General features: G+C 35.0%; 1 protein-coding gene across 3 annotated transcripts in view; it reads left to right on the top strand.

Moving 5' to 3' along the window:
• Positions 1 to 22,718, top strand: part of LOC121375688 (eyes absent homolog 1-like) — a 218,242-nt gene that overhangs the window by 134,114 nt on the left and 61,410 nt on the right. For all 3 annotated transcript variants that reach the window (XM_041503271.1, XM_041503273.1, XM_041503272.1), the window contains exons 4-8: positions 5,489 to 5,622; positions 8,414 to 8,503; positions 13,588 to 13,686; positions 17,530 to 17,590; positions 20,931 to 21,169. In XM_041503271.1, coding sequence (XP_041359205.1) covers positions 5,489 to 5,622; positions 8,414 to 8,503; positions 13,588 to 13,686; positions 17,530 to 17,590; positions 20,931 to 21,169 — 623 coding nt within the window. The remainder of the gene's footprint in view (positions 1 to 5,488; positions 5,623 to 8,413; positions 8,504 to 13,587; positions 13,687 to 17,529; positions 17,591 to 20,930; positions 21,170 to 22,718) is intronic.

Genomic DNA, 22,718 nt, shown 5'->3' on the forward strand with positions numbered 1-22,718 from the left:
AGTTACCTGGGCAGTCTATCTAGGACTATGGGTTAGTGATTAGTGAGAGAGAAATCAGTGTAGTGATTTTACACCTACCCACCATTTCATGAACTCACTCTGGGTGGGAACTGGTTCTGGGATGCAAATTTAGACTTAAGTCTGATGGCTTAAACAATACACCACTGAAACCAAGTCTGTGTGAAGTTCAGTTTATTCCCATGCCCAAATTAGCATTACTTATACTTCCATGGCCAGCAAAATCATCTGATCACTCCCCCATTGAACATTCATGAGATGCTTTGGCAAGGCAGGTTTGTTCACTTTAGCCTACTCCAGTCAGTGTTGAGCTCTCTTTAACGTTAAGGAATGGCAGCACATCTCAAGAGGAATAATTTGTAGTTTAATTTCTAGCATGCTAGTCAAGTGTCATGCACATATGGCAGACACAAAGTTGAAACGATACTGACAATAACAAGATTCATTGAAATTTTCTATTTAAAAGACAAGTTCTTTTAAAAAAAAAAAAAAAAAAAATTGTAAAGTATATCTTGTAATATAAATGCATATATTGTTTTACAAAACATGTTTATATCAAGTGGTTGAATTGTTATGAACAAGTGCTCATTATGTAAAATAATATTTATTTCCTGAAATAACCACACACTCAAATAAACCATACTGTACCCAAATATTATGTTGTAATTCTTGTTACTTTTTAAAATAATAATCAATATTTTAGATTTGGTTTACCTTTTTATTGAATAAGTTGTGTTTCCTAGAGGTTTTGGTTTTTTGGGGTTTTTTTTGTCATTTTTCATTCTTACATTATAGAGAAATGAGCAGTAAGAATTTCCTTTGAGTTGGGAAACACAGTGTAATTGATTGGCTGTATAAACATGAAATTAACGTTTTGTTGTCGACTAAATGCTGGTGCTGTTTTATCACGCATTCTTGTTTGTGAAGTGACGAGGTTCTGCTCTTGGAAGTTGCCACCGGACCGGTGCCAGCTGGTCGATGTATGGAACAATGTTCATTGATGTCACAGCGTTTACTCCGCACTCTGCGTCTTTCGCACATCTCACACACACCGTCCATAGTCATTTGTTAGCCTACATGATGGAGTTATTATTCCATTTACCATTTTCACGTCTTACAAAGTTGGAACTGTAAACATTGCTAGAGGAGGAAAATTGTGAGAGAAACATATTCTGTTTTTGTCGAGCAAACTCTGGTCGATGATCAATAGATGACTAAAGACATTTCACAATGAACCGCAATTCGAGGCTTTTTTCCACAACACAATGAAGTGTGCTCGCATGCGGTGTTCATTTGAGTTAAAATATTAGTAAAACTCACCAGGTATTCTCTCGCTACAATGAGAATGGATTATTAGATGGATTCTTCCTACTGTAAACTTATGGATTTTCGTACATGCCGGAAATAGCGTGATGTTGTACATGTATATTTGTAATTGTCTTGTTTATTCATGTACTTTAATGTCTGATGGTTTGGGGGGAAAAAGGGATGATTGTCAGTAAATATACTTTGAAATAATATTGACATCTTTAAAATGTAGATATTTTTTCCCCAAATATTTGTTTGTATAATGTTTGCTTTTCAGGAATACATATATGTATGTAGTTAGACACACACATTCACCATTTATAACAATACTATAAAACTGGTTTCTAATTTTTTGTTAATTTGGTTTTCCATTAAGAAGTCTTAACATCATTTTAAGTGTTCCACATTAAAATCTTTCTTTTTTTTCAAATTAAATTTTTTTGTGATAATTTAACTACTAAATTATTCAAAACTCTTCTTCTTCTTCTTTTTTTAATAAATATATATATAGTAATACTGAATATCCATGTAAATGTTATTTAAATTTTATTGTAAAACTGCCAAGGTGATGACGTGTTTTGATCTAATGCCTAGGTGATTACAGCTCCGATGAATTGTATAATCCCTATCAGTGTTGTACTTAGACTTGGAAATATGACAGCTTTGACAAGTGTAAACGACACAAGAGGATTTGTGTCAGAAATGCACCATGGGATGCGATAATGAGATCAGGAACATCAACTCTTCCTGCTTACTAATACTACTAGCATTCTCCCAGCATGGACTGGTTACACCAAGTTTTACATGAATGCCAGAAACAAATAGAGCTACAGGAGAGACAAAACAAAACAAGATCTATATAAATGGGGCACTGTTTAAATAAATTCATGGAATGTTTCTTCATGGTTCAGAGGTTTGGCCCACACTGTAATCTTTTAATTGTTGAGTGAATTAAGACACTGCACAGACACACAACATACTGGTATTATTATCTGCTTAAAGGTTATACTCTTTTTAATTCAAGATACGAACATTGTATTGTGTTTTGTTCATGGAATGTATGCATGTAGTAGCGAGGTATGGCATACAGTTAAAGATTTTAATTCTCGGCAAATGACCGATTTATTATTATTTCTTTTTAGATCAACCTCAGGGTATATGGTGTATTTTGCCATATCACAAACTTCAGTTTGGTGATTATTATTGAATAAAGGAAAGGAATGTTTGTTTTATGACACCTTAGCACATGTATATGTAACAGAAAAATCAACCTCAATAAGGAGATTCGAACCATGGACTCTCAGTACGAGAGTCCAACGCTGTACCATCTGAGCTAATAGGGAAATTCCCACTAGTTACTGCCAGTAGTTGCTAGTGTGCCAACACTACTACATGTATGTATACAATGACTGGTGTATCGAAGACCATTGTGTGTGTTGTCTATGTTAAAAGAGTGTATAAGAGGCTAGGGGATACTACTATTAACTAGTAGGGTTAGGTTTCTGGGCCCCTTTCCACGAAGCAATTTTAGTGCTAGGTAGCTATGCACTTAAGGAACAGGAACTTATTGTAACTGAATTTTCTCATCTAAGCATTTTTTATTATGTCTGAAAATGTATGTTAGTGATAAACTACTAACATGTTCAAAGTTTATAGTAGTTTAACATACAGTATTTTCCCCTCAGATATAAGGAGGAATTGTCATGGTTGCTTTAACCCTTTTGAAACAAGAGTTAATTGTGGTATGAGTTTGCCCAGACTGAGTTTATTTTAAGATTTTAAACGTTTTTAGTGGTACATACGTGCATCAGATGTTTTTGTTATATTTCACCAGTATTTCAATCGGAATCATTTAACCCTGGTAAATTTGCAACTACTGTCAGCCCTTTCACTGTTATTTAATTAATTCATTATATAGCTGCTGGACAAACCTGGCAAATTCTCAGGATGTAATTTTGATGTTTTGTTTTACTTGCCATGTTTACAAACCATTTGGAAAGGAAACCTAGCACGTACAACATACTAAATTTGCCTTTATGATAAGAGATTTATGATAAGAGATTTATGCAGAGGGATATAAATGCTAGGCGTATAAATCATATACAATGTAAACTAAATGCATAGGTCTTCTGTGGCTGATAATGTATGTAGTAAACCAGCTGTCTTCAGCCGATATTGTCTGAAAAGGGTTAACACTTGATGATGACATCACTGCTCACAGTAATTTCAATTACAAATACAGTTGTGGTTTTTTTTAATGACACCACTAGAGCACATTGATTAATTAATCATCGGCTGTTGGATGTCAAACATTTGGTAATGTTGACTCATATATAGTCTTAAGAGGATACCCACTACATTTTTCCATTGGCAGCAGGGGATCGTTTACATGCACTTTCCTACAGACAGGACAGCACATACCACAGCCTTTGTTATACCAACTGTGGGGCACTGGTTGGGATGATGGGAAAAACAATAATCAGAGAATGGATACACCGATGAGGTTTGATCCTGGATGTAAGATCAGAAACATGTTAATTGAAAATAATCCATGTGATGTATGTTAGACAGACAAAACTTATCTTTTTTTAGATTTTAATTTGCTACGAAAATGTACATTCAGAAATTGGACAGAATTTGTTTTTCTCTTTTTAAACAACAGTCTGAGAAAAACCTGTTTAAACACGAAAACCATTAAACAAACATTCCTTTTCTTTTAACCCAGAAGTGCTATAAGGTCATTAATTTTTAAAGCAAATACAAAAATATAAAAATACAAAAACTGGAAAAAGAAAAAAAAAGAAGAATAGCTGCCAAGTTAATGTCTCTGTATTGTGGTGTGTGGACAAAGGTTGCTGTATGCAGTCAGCTGTTGCCAGGGACGTCAATGTGTTCAGCCTGTTCAGTCATTTGTTTTTCATTGATTTCATACCTCGTACAGAGAAAAATAACATAAAACATTTACCAAGGATTAGTAACCTCGCTTGACATTTGCTTGATGTAATCTATTTTTTATGCATTTTGTGGGCTTCTCATTTTATCTCGTGTTGCATGATGTTAAGCTTTTATCACCTACCTGTAGTTTTCCAGATGTCAGTATCCAAGCCTATACTTATGTGGTGAGGAATGTGATGTTTCTGCTCAATAAAATGAAATTAGGATTATTTTAGGGGTTTTTTGCACCATGTTTTGTCATTTTTTAATTTCGCTTCCTCTAAATCAGTTTCCTAATAGATGTTTTCTTATATTAGTCTCAGCATTTAGCATACAGTTGTCGAAACAAGCATCTAGCAATGTCCAGTATAATATTTTTTAATAAAAAATACTGACAAGCAGGTATCAAAACTAATAAATTGAACACTGTAAACATAGATAAAAGGAAGATAGTTTGAAATTTTCTTTGGGAGATTTTAATGGGAAAATGACCAGCCTTGGTGGTGTCATAGTTAAGTCATTGGACATAAGGCTGGTAGGTACAGGGTTCACAGCCTATTACCGGCACCCACACAGAGCAAGTTTTAACGACTCAGTGGGTAGGTGTAAGACCACTACACCCTCTTGTCTTTCACTAACAACTAACCCACTGTCCTAGATAGACTGCCCAGATAGCTGAGGTGTGTGCCCAGGACAGCATGCTTGAACTTTAATTGTATCTAAACAGGGAAATGAGTTGAAATGAAATAAATGGGGAAATGTGCTTGAACCTTAATTGGATATAGGCACGTTAATTTGTTATCCAATCCAATGGGGGGAAAAAAGGTATCTATTCAATAGATAGAATCTAGTTATATGACCCATGCAAGCGTACTTAAAATACTCAACAGTACATGTGGGTAATTGTGTGCTAGTATCTTATTACTTCAGCAGGGTTTGGTTATAGGTAATTTCTAAACATTGTTTCAGTAAAATCTGACCCAAAATACATGAACAAATCTTGCACATGGTGGTGGTTTCTATTACCGAAATGCTCATTCAGCTAGGAATTGGTTCGTAATGATTTTTGTTAGTTTGTTCGCTCTAAATTGTTTAAATCAATAAGTGTAATAGCTTGCTACAACATTGACACCTTACAAAGGAAGAAGTTGTATTTATTTTTTAGCACATTTAAAGAAAAATATGATGAATGTATGACAGATTCATCATGTTTGTTGGTTTTTTGCAGACTTTCTTCTGAACTGCCACCACTGTCCAGTCCTGACAGTCAGATTGGAAGTACAGAAAGCAGCCATTCATCTCTGAACCACTCCAACCTTGATGGTCCAAATATTAACATCACACCAAATGGAACCGCAGAGGGTAAGCCACCATTTATGATCGTTTATGATGGATACTATGAAGCTTCATAAAAAAAAAAGGACACATTAAAAACATACTGTTTGTTTTGATTTTGTTTCCATAATTTTTATCAACCAGTAATGAAATGTGACTGAATTAAAGGGTTGGTTATTGATAAGCTAAAATACATATATTATCATATTCTTGAAAGGTTTTAAGTACATTTTTATGAGATTCAGGAACAGGTTGTAGATCAGTAGTTTAGAGTCACTGGTCTTAAGTTCAAATAATTCAGTAAACTAAAGAACATTTTCTAATCCAGCAATGTGGTGCTCAATGTATGGTATATCCTGTTTTGGGGTATTCACACTTAACCACCTTGTGTATAGGGAATAACGTGTGTCACCATCAGAATTTCTTTCGTACTAATCCATCAACCTCTGTCCAAAACAAACAGCCCAAGCAGCTAAAAGGCATGCCCAGCACACTATGCTTGAACCTTAGTTTAATATGATAATAAAGAATAAATTAAATCATTGTCGTTATGATCATCAAGAGAGCAGATTGTATGAAAAGTCTCCAGCCCATTGAAGTAACATCAGTAATGGCTAAAGAGGCCAGAGACAAGAATAACATCTGAAGATGGTTGCTAATTGTGGTCATAGCTTAAGACTGTCCATCAGAGGTTAAATCTGGTCCGGATAAGATCATATTGCTCGGTATAAGAGATTTCTATCTGGCCAACCGTAGGCGAGACACTGTGGAGCTGTTGTCAGTGGGATGTGACCACACATGAATATTGAACAATGAAATTTCCCTCCATCATGATCTCTGTGCAATGCTGCAGACAATGGTATTTGCATTGCTGCCCCAAAATGCAGGTGACCAGACATCGCCCATTGTGGTTATGAGGTCTTGTCCCATTGTTAGAACATATGCCCGGGGCAGGTGGACCTGGCCTTGATAGGGAAGAACTATATCCTGAAGTGACCCCACGAAAAAAGCATTGATGGTCATGATAAAGAAGTAATTGCATGATGCCATCCTTGGGGCAGTGTGCAGTGCTGTTAATGGAGTTGGTGCTGAGCCTCAGCATATGTGCTGGGCAGGTGTATAGATAATGCTATATAACATTACACATTAGCATGGTCATTGTATGGGTTCCTGGTCATCATTGATCTTGTTTGTTGAGCTGCTCCAAGAATGGCAGATGTATCGCACAAAAGGATCCTTAGACAGTTGCAGATAATAAGCATTTTTATATTAATATATGCAACATCACATACTTTTCAAATTCAGTTGAAGTTTTCTTGTGACTGTGAAGGTAGTGTATTCCATGTGCTGTAGGAAAGAAACTGGTTTATTATTTATGTATTAAGATTGATATTTTATTGTGATGTTGAAGTTGTATTAATTTCAACATTAATGCAAATGTTTTTGTTTTTTAAAATATTATTTATTATAGGGTTGTTTTTTATATGCAGTAACATGTAAGTGATTTATTCCTAACAAAATTATTAAAACTTTATAATTACAAGATTTAAAAACCCCAAAACATTTTCAAACAATAAATGTGTACATTGTATATGCCAAATGATAAAAACAGGTTTTTTTAGCTTTAATGATCATTATGGTTTCATATAGATTGTTTTTCATGTTTCCCTTAAATTAAAAAAACATAACTATGATTCTGTTAAGGCAGAATTTAATCTTGCTCCCTTAGAAAAAACGTAAAGATGGATTAGTTCACATTGGAGTATTTTAACATTAGTTCACTGACAGCAGTGACAAGAAGAGTTATGAGAATTGTCACAGGTCCAATCACGGAGATCGTCTCCGATAATGATGCTGGGGGTCTGGCGGCCATTTTAATTGTGCTGGGGAGACATTACTGTGCTTAGCACCACACCACGGCCATCCATCTTCTTTAGGCTCGCCCTGACACATCGTCAACTGATCAAAATTATCTCCCAGGCCAGTCATCTTTGGGTTAAGACTGCCCAATGTATGCAGTAGAGTTGTCTGGCAGCGTTCAGTGTGATCCATTGTGAGAGTAATCCCAGTGGCATCGCCAATCTGTCAAAACCCTTCGTGTTATCTTCAACAGGTTTAATATTTTCACAATATTTAATCAGCATTTGAAAAAAAAAAAAAGTAATATATTTTCTGCCGTTGACTCCATTGCCTTTCAAAAGTCATGGGCCATGAAGACCAGGCGTCAAGCCTTTTGACACTGTTCACCAAACTTGCGAATAGCACGCTTTATTACTCAGCAAATTACAAAGGTGTTAATGTAGCCACTCTTGTTCATGCATTTATAACAGGCTTGTCCAAATATGTCTCTCTATGCCGAAGAATGAAGGTAATAGTGTGATAATGTTCATCATGAATGTTTACAAGACGGGGGTTTGTGCATGACATATTTATATTTTGCGACCAAAGCATTTTAAAAACAGATTTCAATAAAATTCAGGCTATTATACAGCTATACAAATTGAATAAGAATGCAGTCCCAAATATGAAAGTTGTTGTTGAATTGCAGAAATGGACCATTATACAAGTATACAATATATTTCCACATAAGATGGGACTGTCATAAATATCACCCCAAAACAATAAATTCACTTGCGATATATCTATTTTTCTCCCCATTTAGTTTTTAAATGACTATGATAAGCTGTTGAAATGGAAGATTACATTAAAGTAAACCTTTTTATTTTAAAAGTGGCCTGACCCACTATAATATTTTGGAGTATAAGTATAGTATGTTGTATTGTTTTCTCCAGTAATTTATTTTTGATTACCATTGTAGGTGGACATACATTACCAGTTTCTGAAAATGCTGCTTTCCAAACAACAGAATCGTGGGTGATTGCTGGTGTCAATACAGAAAAACTTGCATGTAAGTTACACTAATTGGTTGCTTTTGCAATTCTGTGGATGCACTTTGAATGTTTTGTTCTGTGAGTTGTATTTCATTTGGATTTTTCCAGTCCCAGCAATGTTTGGTTAGAACTGTGATCTGTATTTCATATGGGTTTTTCCAGTCCCAGCAATTTTTGGTTAGAACTGTGAGCTGTATTTCATATGGGTTTTTCCAGTCCCAGCAATGTTTGGTTAGAACTGTGAGCTGTATTTCATATGGGTTTTTCCAGTCCCAGCAATGTTTGGTTAGAACTGTGAGCTGTATTTCATATGGCAATGATATGGGTTTTTCCAGTCCCGGCAGTGTTTGGTTAGAAATGTGAGCTGTATTTCATATGGGTTTTTCCGGTCCCAGCAATGTTTGGTTAGAACTGTGAGCTGTATTTCATGGGGTTTTCCGGTCCCAGCAATGTTTGATTAGAACTGTGAGCTGTATTTCATATGGGTTTTTCCAGTTCCAGCAATGTTTTGTTAGAACTGTGAGCTGTATTTCATATGGGTTTTTCCGGTCCCAGCAATGTTTGGTTAGAACTGTGAGCTGTATTTCATATGGGTTTTTCCGGTCCCAGCAATGTTTGGTTAGAACTGTGAGCTGTATTTCATATGGGTTTTTCCGGTCCCAGCAATGTTTGGTTAGAACTGTGAGCTGTATTTCATATGGGTTTTTCCGGTCCCAGCAATGTTTGATTAGAACTGTGAGCTGTATTTCATATGGGTTTTTCCAGTTCCAGCAATGTTTTGTTAGAACTGTGAGCTGTATTTCATGGGGTTTTCCGGTCCCAGCAATGTTTGATTAGAACTGTGAGCTGTATTTCATATGGGTTTTTCCAGTTCCAGCAATGTTTTGTTAGAACTGTGAGCTGTATTTCATGTGTGTTTTTCCGGTCCCAGCAATGTTTGGTTAGAACTGTGAGCTGTATTTCATATGGGTTTCTTCCAGTCCCAGCAATGTTTGGTTAGAACTGTGAGCTGTATTTCATATGGGTTTCTTCCAGTCCCAGCAATGTTTGATTAGAACTGTGAGCTGTATTTCATATGGGTTTTTCCAGTTCCAGCAATGTTTTGTTAGAACTGTGAGCTGTATTTCATGTGTGTTTTTCCGGTCCCAGCAATGTTTGGTTAGAACTGTGAGCTGTATTTCATATGGGTTTCTTCCAGTCCCAGCAATGTTTGGTTAGAACTGTGAGCTGTATTTCATATGGGTTTCTTCCAGTCCCAGCAGTGTTTGGTTAGAACTGTGAGCTGTATTTCATATGGGTTTCTTCCAGTCCCAGCAATGTTTTGTTAGAACTGTGAGCTGTATTTCATGTGTGTTTTTCCGGTCCCAGCAATGTTTGGTTAGAACTGTGAGCTGTATTTCATATGGGTTTCTTTCAGTCCCAGCAATGTTTGATTAGAACTGTGAGCTGTATTTCATATGGGTTTCTTCCAGTCCCAGCAATATTTGGTTAGAACTGTGAGCTGTATTTCATGTGTGTTCTTCCAGTCCCAGCAATGTTTGGTTAGAACTGTGAGCTGTATTTCATGTGTGTTCTTCCAGTCCCAGCAATGTTTGGTTAGAACTGTGAGCTGTATTTCATATGGGTTTCTTCCAGTCCCAGCCAATGTCCACTCTCAGAGCTACCTGACTAGGACAAATCGTAATTGGTTATCCCTGCCATAAATGCCTGTAGGTTATTCTTTTATTTGCACTTTCTCACATGTAGCACTTGTGATGTCTATAGCACTCAGTGTTTCCATATGTCACCCATCCAAATACTAACTTGAGGCTGTAGGGTATAGCTCAGTGGTAAAGCACTTGCCTGAGGAGTGGTGGTCAAAGGATTAGGAAGAGGCTTTATTAGAGGTTTTTGCCTGTTGGCCAATCTCAGTATCACATATTTGATGTTTAAACCAAAGGGTTGATTGTTTTCTTTGATCCATTTTCCCTATCCCAACCTGTGCCCGATGACTGGTATATGTGAGAAAAGTACATATAAACGATTCCTTGCTGCTAAAATTTAGCAGATTTCCCTCTAAGACTGCATCAGAATGATTAAATGTTTGACATTCAAAAGCCAATGGTTAGTAAATCAATATGCTTTAGTGGTGTCATTAAATAAAAGAAACTTTAATTTTCTTTTATTCATTTGAGGGGTTTTGTGTGTCTTAACAAATTTTGCATAACTGGTATTATTAGAATATCAAATGTCTTGGTATGTGCAGTCCTGTTTGGGGGAAAGTGCAAATTAAAGATCTTTTGCTGGTATTTAGTAAGATTAGTCTGTGCAATTACAGCAGATTTGCCTTCTCAGTGTCTAGTCACAAACCATATGTTTAGACACAAAGTAGCTATAGTTGAAAATGTCCTGAGATGTCAATAAACATATATTCCTTTCCTTTCCATCCAAGTACTGACCCAGATTGGCAGTGCTGAGTGTCAGTACAACAGTAACCTTTGTGATAGAGCCACAACTCATTGAACATGAATGCACCAATCTTGAATGAAATCTAGTGGGGTTTTTTGATGGACTGGAATCTTTCCTTTGAAGGGTTCAATGTGGTATAGCCATAATGCACCCCCCCCCCCCCCACCCCACCCCACCCCACCCCCATTGGATTTACTATTTCATTTATTCACCTGTATGGGCCAAACATGAAGTCTGGTGGGCGTTTTCATGTACCACCTTCCAGGCTGCAGATACAACCTCCCCCTTTTATAAAGATTTCAGTGTGGTATAGTCACAATTCAATCCCCTGTGAATTATGGCTGTATCCCACTGAAATCTGTGGATCATACCATTTTTATTTATTCACTGATATGTGCCAATCTTGAAATGTGGTGGGTTTTTTGATGAGCCAGCCACCTTGTCGACTGGAGGTAGGTCCTAGCTCGTTCACTGAAGGTGCCCACTCTTGAACACTTGTCTGTGTCAGGGCAGGCACTCCAACTGATGTGTTCCCCTTGCCTCGAGTGGTCTGTGCTGCTGTGTAGGGCCCTTACCTGAAGAACATGGACTCCAGATGATAAAGAACAGGCCTGTGATTGATGTGTAGCTGTATGTAAATAAGTAAGCAACCTGTACGGGCTACCTGTTATTATCTCTTGTGAGAATTCAAGTGCATACTGGTTAACAGATATAAGAAAGAAGAACAAAGAAATAAAGTGTTCATTTATGACATGTCAGGATGTTGTTTAATCATCATCTGTGGTAATTGTGACACATAGTGTGATATGTGAGAAATGAAATTATCTTTCAGTTAGTTTTTTTCCTACAGAAAAACTACAGTACAGCTAGGCCATTGGCTTTGATGTACAGTGAAGCCCTTCTAAACTCAGACACCCATTGGACTATAAGTGAAAAGTCTGCTTTAAGGAATGACTGGTTTAAAGAGGTTATGTTCTGTACTTACATTTAAAAAAGGACTGCCAATTTTTTTTAGTTTTGTGGGAATTCCCGTTTACTAAGGATCCAGTTTTGAGGTGTTTTACGGTACAAGTCTTAGTCATAAAGCACTGAGTGTAATGGGAAAATAATCAATGCATATGCTAATATTTGCTTCTTGATAAAAATGAAAACCAAATTAGTTATGTAATAATACTCGTACATAGAATATATGAAGAGTTCAGGTGCAAAACGCGATATATCCATTTTTCATTTTCAGTAAAAGTGATTTTTTTAATTGGCGTATATCGCGTTTTGATAAGAAAAAACAGGATTTACCGAATACAATTTCATACGGATCAATCGTGTTTTGCGGCAAATCAGCGGGCCTACGATTAGCCTTTACTGACATACAATAATGGCTTTAACTAAAAACAAGAAAGAAAATGGTTTCTATCGCGTTTTGCGCCTGAACTCTTCATATACTGGTAAGAAGTCTTCTTTTTTTAAAGTAACAAAAAAATCCCCAGTCACTACCAAAATTTGATCAAATTATTATTTTAAATTAAATGGATATATAAATAGTGTGCTAACTTCTTTTGTTGAGTATAGCATAATGAAGTGTCCAAATTGCTAAGTAGCCTACATGTAGTGTTAATAGGCAGTCAGTAATTACACTTCACTGAGTGACGGATAACCAGAGAGTGAAGGTGGTAAATTCAATCATGACCAGTCTATCGGTTCCCATTACCCCATGGGGAGGAAATCTGTCAAGCACTTTAACTTCATCCTGACCACACAGTTTGACATAATTTATTAAATTTTCTTTTATTTGTTTTGGCTAAATTAATTTGCTTCACATTAGGTTGACTCTGAAAAGAAAGAGAAAAAGGTTTTGGCATGCTGAACACAAATTCTTTTTCTTTCTTTTTTTTGTTGTCTTTTTACGAATTATAGTCCAGTTTGACATAATTTATTAAATTTTCTTTTATTTGTTTGTCTGAATTAATTTGCTTCACATTAGGTGGATGCTGAAAAGAAAGAAAAAAGGTTTTGGCATGTTGGGTTTTTTGGGGTGTTTTTTGAAGAATTATTTCATTTTAGTTGACAGTGAAAAATGTCATATTAATTTATTGCCTTTGATGATAGTGGAAAGAGTCAGTTGTATGCATTTCAGTAGCAGTTACATATTGATCGTTTCAAGAAATTCTAAAACAGTGCATCAAGGCCTACACTTACCAGCATGTTTATCACACATCCTTTATGGTTTTGGTTTTTAAGAATTAGTACCATAAATTTACAGTTTTCAGTTTACAGTAGGAAAAAAAATCTTATTAATTTATTGCCAGTACCTTCAATGATAGTGTGTAACAGTCTGTTTAGTGTATTTTGTTAGCAGATATATACTGACCAGTAAAAGAAACTCCCCAAAACAGTATATCAAGGCCCATTTTTTATAGTACATATAGCTTCTATCACATGTGGTGTGTCATGTTTGATTCCATATTAAATTATGAGCAGGATATAGCTGTTTGGTAAATTGCTTGCCTAAAATGCGATGGTTCGCAGGTTTGATCACCCTCGACTCGATTGACTGTTTAATTGCCATCCCAACGAATGCCATTCTCTCTTCTTCTTTTTTACAGACTTATTAGAAAGTAGAAACATTAGGTTATTATTATTTTTATTTGTTTAGTTTCAGCAGTGAAAAGAGAGTTGCCATCAGAAGATAGTCCATCCCATTCACCATTCACCTCAGTCAGTACAGCCAGTGATAGTCTTGATAACTACACAGGTTAGTCCAAGTCACTGAATATCTTATTTCTCAGCCAGGACAATTTTTTCCACTAATATATCTAGTCTTGATAACTACATAGGTTAGTCCATATCACTGAATATCTTATTTCTCAGTCAGGACAACCACTAATATAGCTAGTCTTGATAACTACACAGGTTAGTCCATGTCATTGAATATCTTATTTCTCAGTCAGAACAATCACTTGATAACTATACAAATAACTATACAGGGTAGTACATGATGTATGTGTGACTGTCTTTGCTATTAGAGAATCTTGATAATTAAAAAACTAAGTCCATCCTACACAATACATAATATGTCATTAACTTTTTCATTTACCTGGATTTTGTTTCACATACTTTTGTTGTCTGATAGCCACTGAATAAAAAATATAATGTGGAGCAACATTAATACACATTTTGTTAAGCAAAAAACAACAACATTTGAATGTGTTTAGCAATTAGCCTATACTTAAAAATTTATTTCCTTTTTAAATGAAGTAATATATAAAGACTTTATTGCCACAGCCATACCACCAGCTCTGTGATATACAAGTTAACCTGAAATTGAATACTCTGTGATATATAAGTTATTGTTTTTTTGTTTTGTTTCTTTATATATAAGTTAACTGCAAGTAAATAAGTTTTTGTTTGAAAAGATATTTATCTTAAACCAGGTTTAATGTAAGAAATAGAATACTATATTCATATTTGTTAGATACAATTTATCTACAACTCATTAAAAAATGTATCCAAGTCACTTTTGCTTGTTAGATACATTTTTTAAAAACAAATTTTAAGATAAATGATATTCAGTGGGCACCCATGTAGTATTTTCTGTATTCACCGAAAGTATGGTGCTATTCCACTCTTTCCTGTCACAAAGTATTTTTAAAACATGGCTACAGATTTGTACACATATGAAGGTAGTTGATGATAACCATTGACAGACTGTTGCTGTTGATTTCCAGTTGTAAGCACCATGCTAAAAACAAATGCAAGCTGTTGTTACTTGTCAGTTTTTAAATAAAATTCATGTTTTCACAATTAGCTAATATTACCTCGCCCCATCTATGCTTTATGCAGTTAAATAATAATGTGGCCTATTAATGCAGTTCAATACTGTTAAAATTCAGCTGCTGTGCATCCTCATAAATATTGTTGTCGAAATATTGGATGCAAATCTAATGACTTTTGACAGTTCACTGTTAAATATATTGCTTATGTTGCCAGTTACCAGTGAAATATTATCTACTTGGGAGATGCAGTGAAAATTAAATGTATTTTAGATGCTCATTTTATGCAAAACCATTATTCCCAAATGGAATGTCAAAACACCTCAGTATTACTGTCATTTATTAAGTATTTGAAAGACAGCTGTACTTATTCAAACAATATTCATATTCAAAATTTACCTTTTAATATACATGTGAGTAGTAGCAATTGATATTGTTTTGCTTTTTTCTATACCCCCCCCCCCTCCTTAATTTTTTTTAAGTTACTTATTAAATATAACTGGAGCTAAAAAAAAAAATTAATCTGTAACTATAGTATACATTTCAGTTTTTATCTTCAGGTTATAACATGTAACATACAGTAAAGTGGTCGTTGCTATGTTGCCATATGGTCATAGCATATACATGCTGATATATTTTTAAGTATGCAAGGATATTAATATTTTTCACTAAAAATGTTGATGTTACAGAATTACTATTGACTCAAACCATGTGCATATGCAGAACATTTAGCAGGTGGGCTAAACTGACAAGCAAAGTGGGGTTTTTTTTTGGGGGGTTGGGGGGGTTGGAGGAAGGGAGTCAAGTCATGTTATCCAGAAAATATATTTTAAAAACTAAATTTGCTTGTAGCAGGTTGGTGACTCCAATACCCCCTCTGAATATGCACATGCCAACTTCAACTAAATGCTCTTTGAATAAAAGTTCATATTCTTTACCTAATTAAATGAGGCCTCTGTCAGAGACTTGATTCATGAAAATTCAAAGCAAAGTAGTTAATCACATTAAGAAAACTGGCAATGATTTAAAACTTGACTTTAAAAAAAAAGCCCACACGTCTAAGAAGGATAATCTTTGTCATGATGTTCCAACTTTGGATAATTGCTGTAGGAATTCATCGGACAAGCTTGTTCAACGATTTTCTGTGATTTATTTTTAATCTCTACAAACACTGCCCTCGACTTGTCTTCATCAAATGCATCATGTTTGATTGTGTCCCTGGAACAACACGATCAATCCAGTGGAAAGCGCCCCGCACTCTGCTGTTTTATTGGAAGCAGCTTGCTGGGAGTGCCCCTGGGAGGCCCAAGCCTCACCAAGATCAGCCCAATCAATACCACATCGGAGTTTCACATCACAACTCATCACAGACTAAGTGGGCCAACAGGAAGATGTGATAAAATGCAGTGCTTTGGCAATTTGTTGCCCTTGTTTTCCCACCTAGACATGCAATGCTTGTGGGACTGCAGTGTGCCAAACACTCTGTTGGTCATTTTGGAAATTTTATTGTGTAATACATTGTGACGGGGCTATTGATCATAATGCTCCGTAGCATGTGTTCTCAGAATGGTTCAAATTCGATAGATTTTCATTAGAGTGCAAATGTGTTGTTTTTTCTTATACAGTCAAACCATAAGCGACATGAATATTGCACCTATATATAACAACATAATATGCTACTTTTTATATTTCCAAGTTATCTAATATTGTACAGATCTATTTTAAGCAGTCACCTGTCATAAGAGACCACCAGAATCATCTGATACAAACTGACTTTCATGTATAAAAGATAAAGATAAAAAACTTTATTGCATATAGACATTCTACATACGGAACTGGATGCAAAACATATGCACAAACATGATGCAAACAAGCAACATACTATTCTAATGACTAAATAAGGACTAATTATGGGCATTACATGTATATTAAGCAGCCACCTTAAAAAGGTGTAGTAGAAAGGACAGTTACACTGTTTCTCCCAAATTATGTGTGTTTTAAAAGGCAACCTTAATTTTCTTTCAAATAATGTGATTTTAAGTTTTCATGATTAGTTATTCACAGCTTTCTGTTTAATAAATCACTGGCTTGCAAGTGACAAAAATCGCTTTGTATTTATATAATTAATAATTATAAAACTACTGGGTTTGAAATATCTGTTTTGATTTTTGCCTGATAATTCGCTGCTACCATGGGATATAAATATTAAATATTTCTGTTGACTCTAAAACAAAATACATGTATTGAAAAGCAAATAATGATATATTTTATTTCCATCACAGTGTATTTTCTGTTTCGTTTCATGTCCCCTCATCCCCAACAAAGATATAGTGCATTTTAAAAAGTAGAATTTTACAAATAATAAATATAAAATGTATATTAAATAACATAATTATTGCTGCTTTTTCTAACTTTTGCTGCATATTCACAAAATATAGTGAAATAGTTTTGCTTTCATATTTATTATATTCTGTTTTGCAATTTAAAATGGAATCTTAAATAAGTAAATTTTTCAAACATCAAAATTTCATTTTGAGATGAATATTTAAAATATTTCAATTCTGTTGTACTGGTGTTTAACAATACTTTTTACTTAGCTGGACTATAATAAATAGTGGGAGGTAGGCAGGAGAGGCATTTTCCCCCTCATTTAAAAAAAGGAACCTTCTTTGTTTAAAAGTGCCCCTTATTGTCTTGTTGGGGACAACCTCGCATTATTGATTCCTGTTTTGTACTGTCCTTGTCCCATATTAGTTAAGGCTATAGGTAGGTATGTTGATGATTTGTAACTATGCATGTTAGTAATCACAAACTTTTTCTTTTAGCTGATCCTAACAAGCCATCCCCTGTACTTCAGAATTCATATGCCACATCAGAATTTTACAAGTAAGTTTTCCCTGTAGATAGATTCAGCCACAGAGTGCCTACAAGTGTGCTTGCTTTAACTTTGTACACCATCAATGCTGCTTCCAGTCAAGATAGAATGCCTGCCAGAATTTGTAATCAGCCTTTATTTTTGACATCCAAGATAAATGAGCCCTAAATCATATCTCTTTAGAAGCCATTTATTCACCAATGAAATTTTTTAAAATGGGACATTTGCATTATAGTACATGTTCAGAAAATATAGAAAATACTATAGTTAAGCACAATAAAAAAGTTCTCGTTCCAACCAGTGCACCACAACTAGTCAAAGGCCATGCTATGTGCTTTCCTGTCTGTGTGAAAGTGCATATAAAAGATCCCTTGCTGCACTCAGAAAAAAATGTAGCGGTTTCTCTGATGACTACATGCCAGAATTACCAAATGTTTGACAACCAGTAGCCGATAATTAATAAATCAATGTGATCTAGTGGTCTTATTAAACAAAACAAACTTTTTTTTTTAAGAGAAAAGTTGTCTGTAAAATAGTTATTCAAAATATCAAAATGTTTATTAAAAGTTTACATTTAGAGTGGGTTTTTGGGGGGGTTAAGGTTGTTTTTTCAGTAATTCTTCATTTTTAAAATCTGTTAATGACCAAAAAAATTGTTAATGAAAAACTCACAGTGGCAAAAATAGTTTTCAGTTATATCAGTAATAATACATTTTTTCTTTCTTTCTTTTCTTTAATCTGCAAGCATGATTGGAAACATTGCCTCAACCTTAACTTGCACTAATGTTATTAAAAGTGGATAAAAGTTTCTTGGGGACTGTATCATTGATTTTTTTCCCTCACTGACCCATGTGGATTGGGCAATTTTCTCTGGCAATTGCCTCGGAGTAACTAGGTCTGGTGCGTTTGTTTATGGTGATGGCTCCTTCAATAACAGCCATATGTTACAACACCTCGGAGACCCTTTAACAGACTCATAATTTCTGACATATAGTTTATTGGTGTGCATGGAAACAGTCAGTGACAGAAAATCAAATTGATTGTGAATGTTGATCATAGCAAATGAACCTCTGCTTTAGTTGCCATGGAAACCTTATAAAGGGGTGCTTGCAAGACTCTTTAAGAGGTTTCTAAGATTGGTTTAGGAATGTATGAAGGAGTGTGTTTATGATTGTAGAAGAAAGGTGTGTTTTTATCGCCATAAAATTAAAAATGATATTTATTAGGAAATCGTCATTTCTTGATTGCAGTATTTATAGTCCATGACTTGACAAATACCAGACAGAATGTTAATAGTCTTAGCTTTCCTTTACATATTTGTGGTAGAATTAAAGAAAGTAAATAGTTTAAGAAAGACAAGAATGAGCAATGTTTTATACAGTGAAACCTGTTTAAACCATATTCACTGTACTAATGTCCGTGCATATTTACAGGGAAGGGCGTGTTTGTATTTGTCATGTTTCAGTTTTTGTTGAGGGTTTTTCCTTGGTATCCACATATTGTAAGAAAATTTACAGATTGAAATAATTTTATGTTGCTGTATAATTTGGATAATGTTTTGAGGCAGTCTGTTCCTTTGATTCCTATTAAATTCCATTCCTGGTGGTGTCACTGTTAAATTTAAGGCGTATTTTCCTTTTTACAACACTGTATGGTACCTACAATGTAGCTTATAGACTGAAACTTGCATTTTGTTTCGTAGAATATTCATATATATTCATCTCTACAACATATTGTTTTATTGTTAAAACATTTCTAGTTGATACTGGAGTCTGGCATTGTGTTACATTTTAACTACAGTTGATTTTTGTACTTCTGTTCAGCTGAGGTTCAATGTAATTGTCTTTAGTACGCACCTCAGATGTGTAAGCTATCAATATTTATTGTACAAAAACTCCCCAAATAGAGCCGATACAAAATACATACATACGATGTTACTGAACATACAGATCACAGATATATTACATGTATATGTATTATGCAACTAAACCTAATATACATTTACATGGAATACTACTAGTTTATATTAATTTAACTTATACTTACATTTATTAAAGTTTGTTTTAGAGCACATTGATTTATTAATCATCGGCTATTGGGATGTCAAACATACATACATACATATTAAATATATACATCATGTTATAGCTGAGTTGATTTTCTTTACTTCTTCAATATTTGTGTATATAGATTAATTTGTTAATATACGATTCCTTTTTTGAAAACATGAGTCCTGGGCCCTTGCTTATAAAACTTTTAGAGTCCAGACTCAATCTCTAATGATGTTACACACATACAATTTGTATGGCATTGTCATGACGTTAGTGTCTCAGACTCTATTAGAGTCTTGAGTCTGGACTCTAAAGGTTTTATAAGCACTGGGCCAGGACAGTGGTTTATGGTTTATTTGTTAATAGTTAATTGTGATGTGAACCCAGTACCTACCAGCCTGAAGGCCAGTGGCTTAACCACTACACTACCACCAGCTTTGTGTTTGACATTTATGTTTATGTTTGTTGTTGAATGCCTCCAAGTGTTGTAGCACGACTAAGAGTGTTATCTTGCGGGTGTTTGACACCTTGGCCAGTATCAACATTAGACCTGTTTGATGTGAAGGAAGCACTTTGTAGAAAATAATAGCCCAATCAGATGTGGCTGTACAGCAGAGAATAGCACTTGATTCTACTTCACTATCTCCGAGTGGCCTCTTTGTCCTGGGAGCACCTTGGAAGGGAGGGATATCATGACAGAATACCCATCATGCACCATGTTTATCTGTTGTGGAATCTCTTATTGTTGTTGTTGTTGAATTGTATCTTGGTATAATTAACTAAGAATGGTACTTGCTGTTCAAAATGAAGTACATGTATGTTAATATGTAAAGAGGTTAATTGAGTTCTGAGGAACTCTTTAGCTCATAAATAGAGGATATATTTGTATAAGAGATTGTTTACATTTATCAACATTTTATGAACATGCATTTGGAGAAGTGATTTAATGCCATCATACATTTAATGATTTATAAAACAAATGAAAACTGATGATAAAAATAAATGAATAAAAATGAGGAATTATCATATCTTTTTTATACCATTAAATTACACAGAATTTTAACATCTTCCATAAATTATTAGTTATAGAAAATCTAACATTTTTGTAGTTCACCCCATTGCTTGCAGTACATTCACAACTGGTATATCAAAGGCTGTGGTATGTACTATCCTGTCTGTGGGGTGGTGCATATAAAAGACTACATGTTCATTGTAACTCCAATTTTATTAATAAAAAATTTTGTACTTGCACCTTTTTTAATAAATTGTTTTTTAATATAATTTTTTCTTTTTTTTTCAGAAATGTTGCCATTTCATATCCTCAGATTTTGACCTCATCTACTCCGTCCACCGAAGAGAGCAGTGTAGTGAGTACGACCGACGTCCAGAGCAGCATTACGACAACGGCCAGCGCCGACTCTGCCACCATGGCATACGTGGGCGGTCAGAACTCCTCGTCCTTCATCCAGTCGGGCTACCCGTACCAGGGCACGCAGAGTCCATACGGTATGCTGCCCACTGGCTACACCACAGAACCATGTGAGTCATCTAACACTTTTTCTTATTTAATTTTTGATTTTGTAATGGTTTTTTATTTTTTTATATATTTTTATTTATTTATTTATTGGCAATGGAACATTTCATTTCCATTTGTATATGCCTGATTAGAGTTCAACTTGCATATGCCTGATTAGGGCCCCACTTATATATGCCTTATCATGGGACCCACTTTTATATATGCTAAATCATGGCCCCATTTATAGATATATATGTCAGATCAGGACCCATGCTTATAAAACTTTTAAAGTTCAAATTCAAGACTTTAGTGAAGTTTCTAAACATGCTATTTATATAAAGGTGAAATTTTATTAAAATCTTTACGTCTAGACTTAAAATTTTTAATAGCACAGGGTCAGACCTCAATTTGTGAAGCATATAATACATTGGAGACAGTTTTAGATTATGAGGAATGTAACCTTTTACATTTTAGGCCTATTGGAAGTTCAACTAAACACTTACATTGCTTCCCGACTCCCATCTACTTTCCTTGTATCATTCCTTTGCCTTTTCTCCCCAAAGTGTTCTTCATAGTAAACTAGCTTCAATTTGTTTCAGACAATTTGCTATAGATTTTTTTTTTGGTGGGGGGGCAGGGGAGGTGTGGTGATAGTGGAGATTTACATCATTTATGTTTGACAGTAAGTAAGGAACACATACCTTTGGTAAAATGAGGTTTTGTGATCCATACCCTTTGGTATATTAAGTTTCTTGTCTAAATGAAATATGATAGTAAATATTTTTAAATGTTTTTTTTATTAATAGAACATGTCAAAAGTTGCATACATTTTGTGTATTATTCCTTAATCAAAGTTAATGTGACAAAATATAGTGTTGTTTTGCCATCAGATTTATGTGTAAGTCTGGTACTGAGAACTCCTCGATACCAGTTCCATGCCACAGTGTGTTTTAATGGCTTACTGGGAAGGCCAAGTACTGATTTATCCCTGACTAACCACCATCAATTAACCATTAACAAACAACACAGATAGCTGACATGAATTCCTAAGGTTAGCATTCTTACATTTAAAATGGATATAAGCACATAAATATATACTGTTGGAAAGAAATGAGGGAACACATTTTATTTGAGACAAGACTTCATTAACTAGTACTAGAGTAGTTATGCCTGTATAAAACACAGATATGTAATGTGGGACTGAATGTCAGTACTGTAAAATGGATATAAGCACATAAATATATACTGAGGGAAAGAAATAGGGGAACACGTGGTATTTGAGGTCAAATGTAATTCACTACTATTCTATACTGGCCTCGGTGGTGTTGTGTGGCTAATCCATAAGACATAAGGCTGGTAGGTACAGGGTTCGCATCCCGGTACTGGCTTCCACCCAGAGCGAGTTTTAACAACTAATTGGTAGGTGTAAGACCATAACACCCTCTTCTCTTTCACTTGACTTGACTAGGTATTTAACATGTCCATATATCTCTATGGTTTCAAACACGCTTATCCCCAGTCCGGTTTCTGATAAGATTGGGGGTCTGACTCGGAGCAGGAATCACCTAACTA

The sequence above is a fragment of the Gigantopelta aegis genome, chromosome 6 (genome assembly GCF_016097555.1).
Source record: "Gigantopelta aegis isolate Gae_Host chromosome 6, Gae_host_genome, whole genome shotgun sequence".
Lineage (NCBI taxonomy): Eukaryota > Metazoa > Mollusca > Gastropoda > Neomphalida > Peltospiridae > Gigantopelta > Gigantopelta aegis.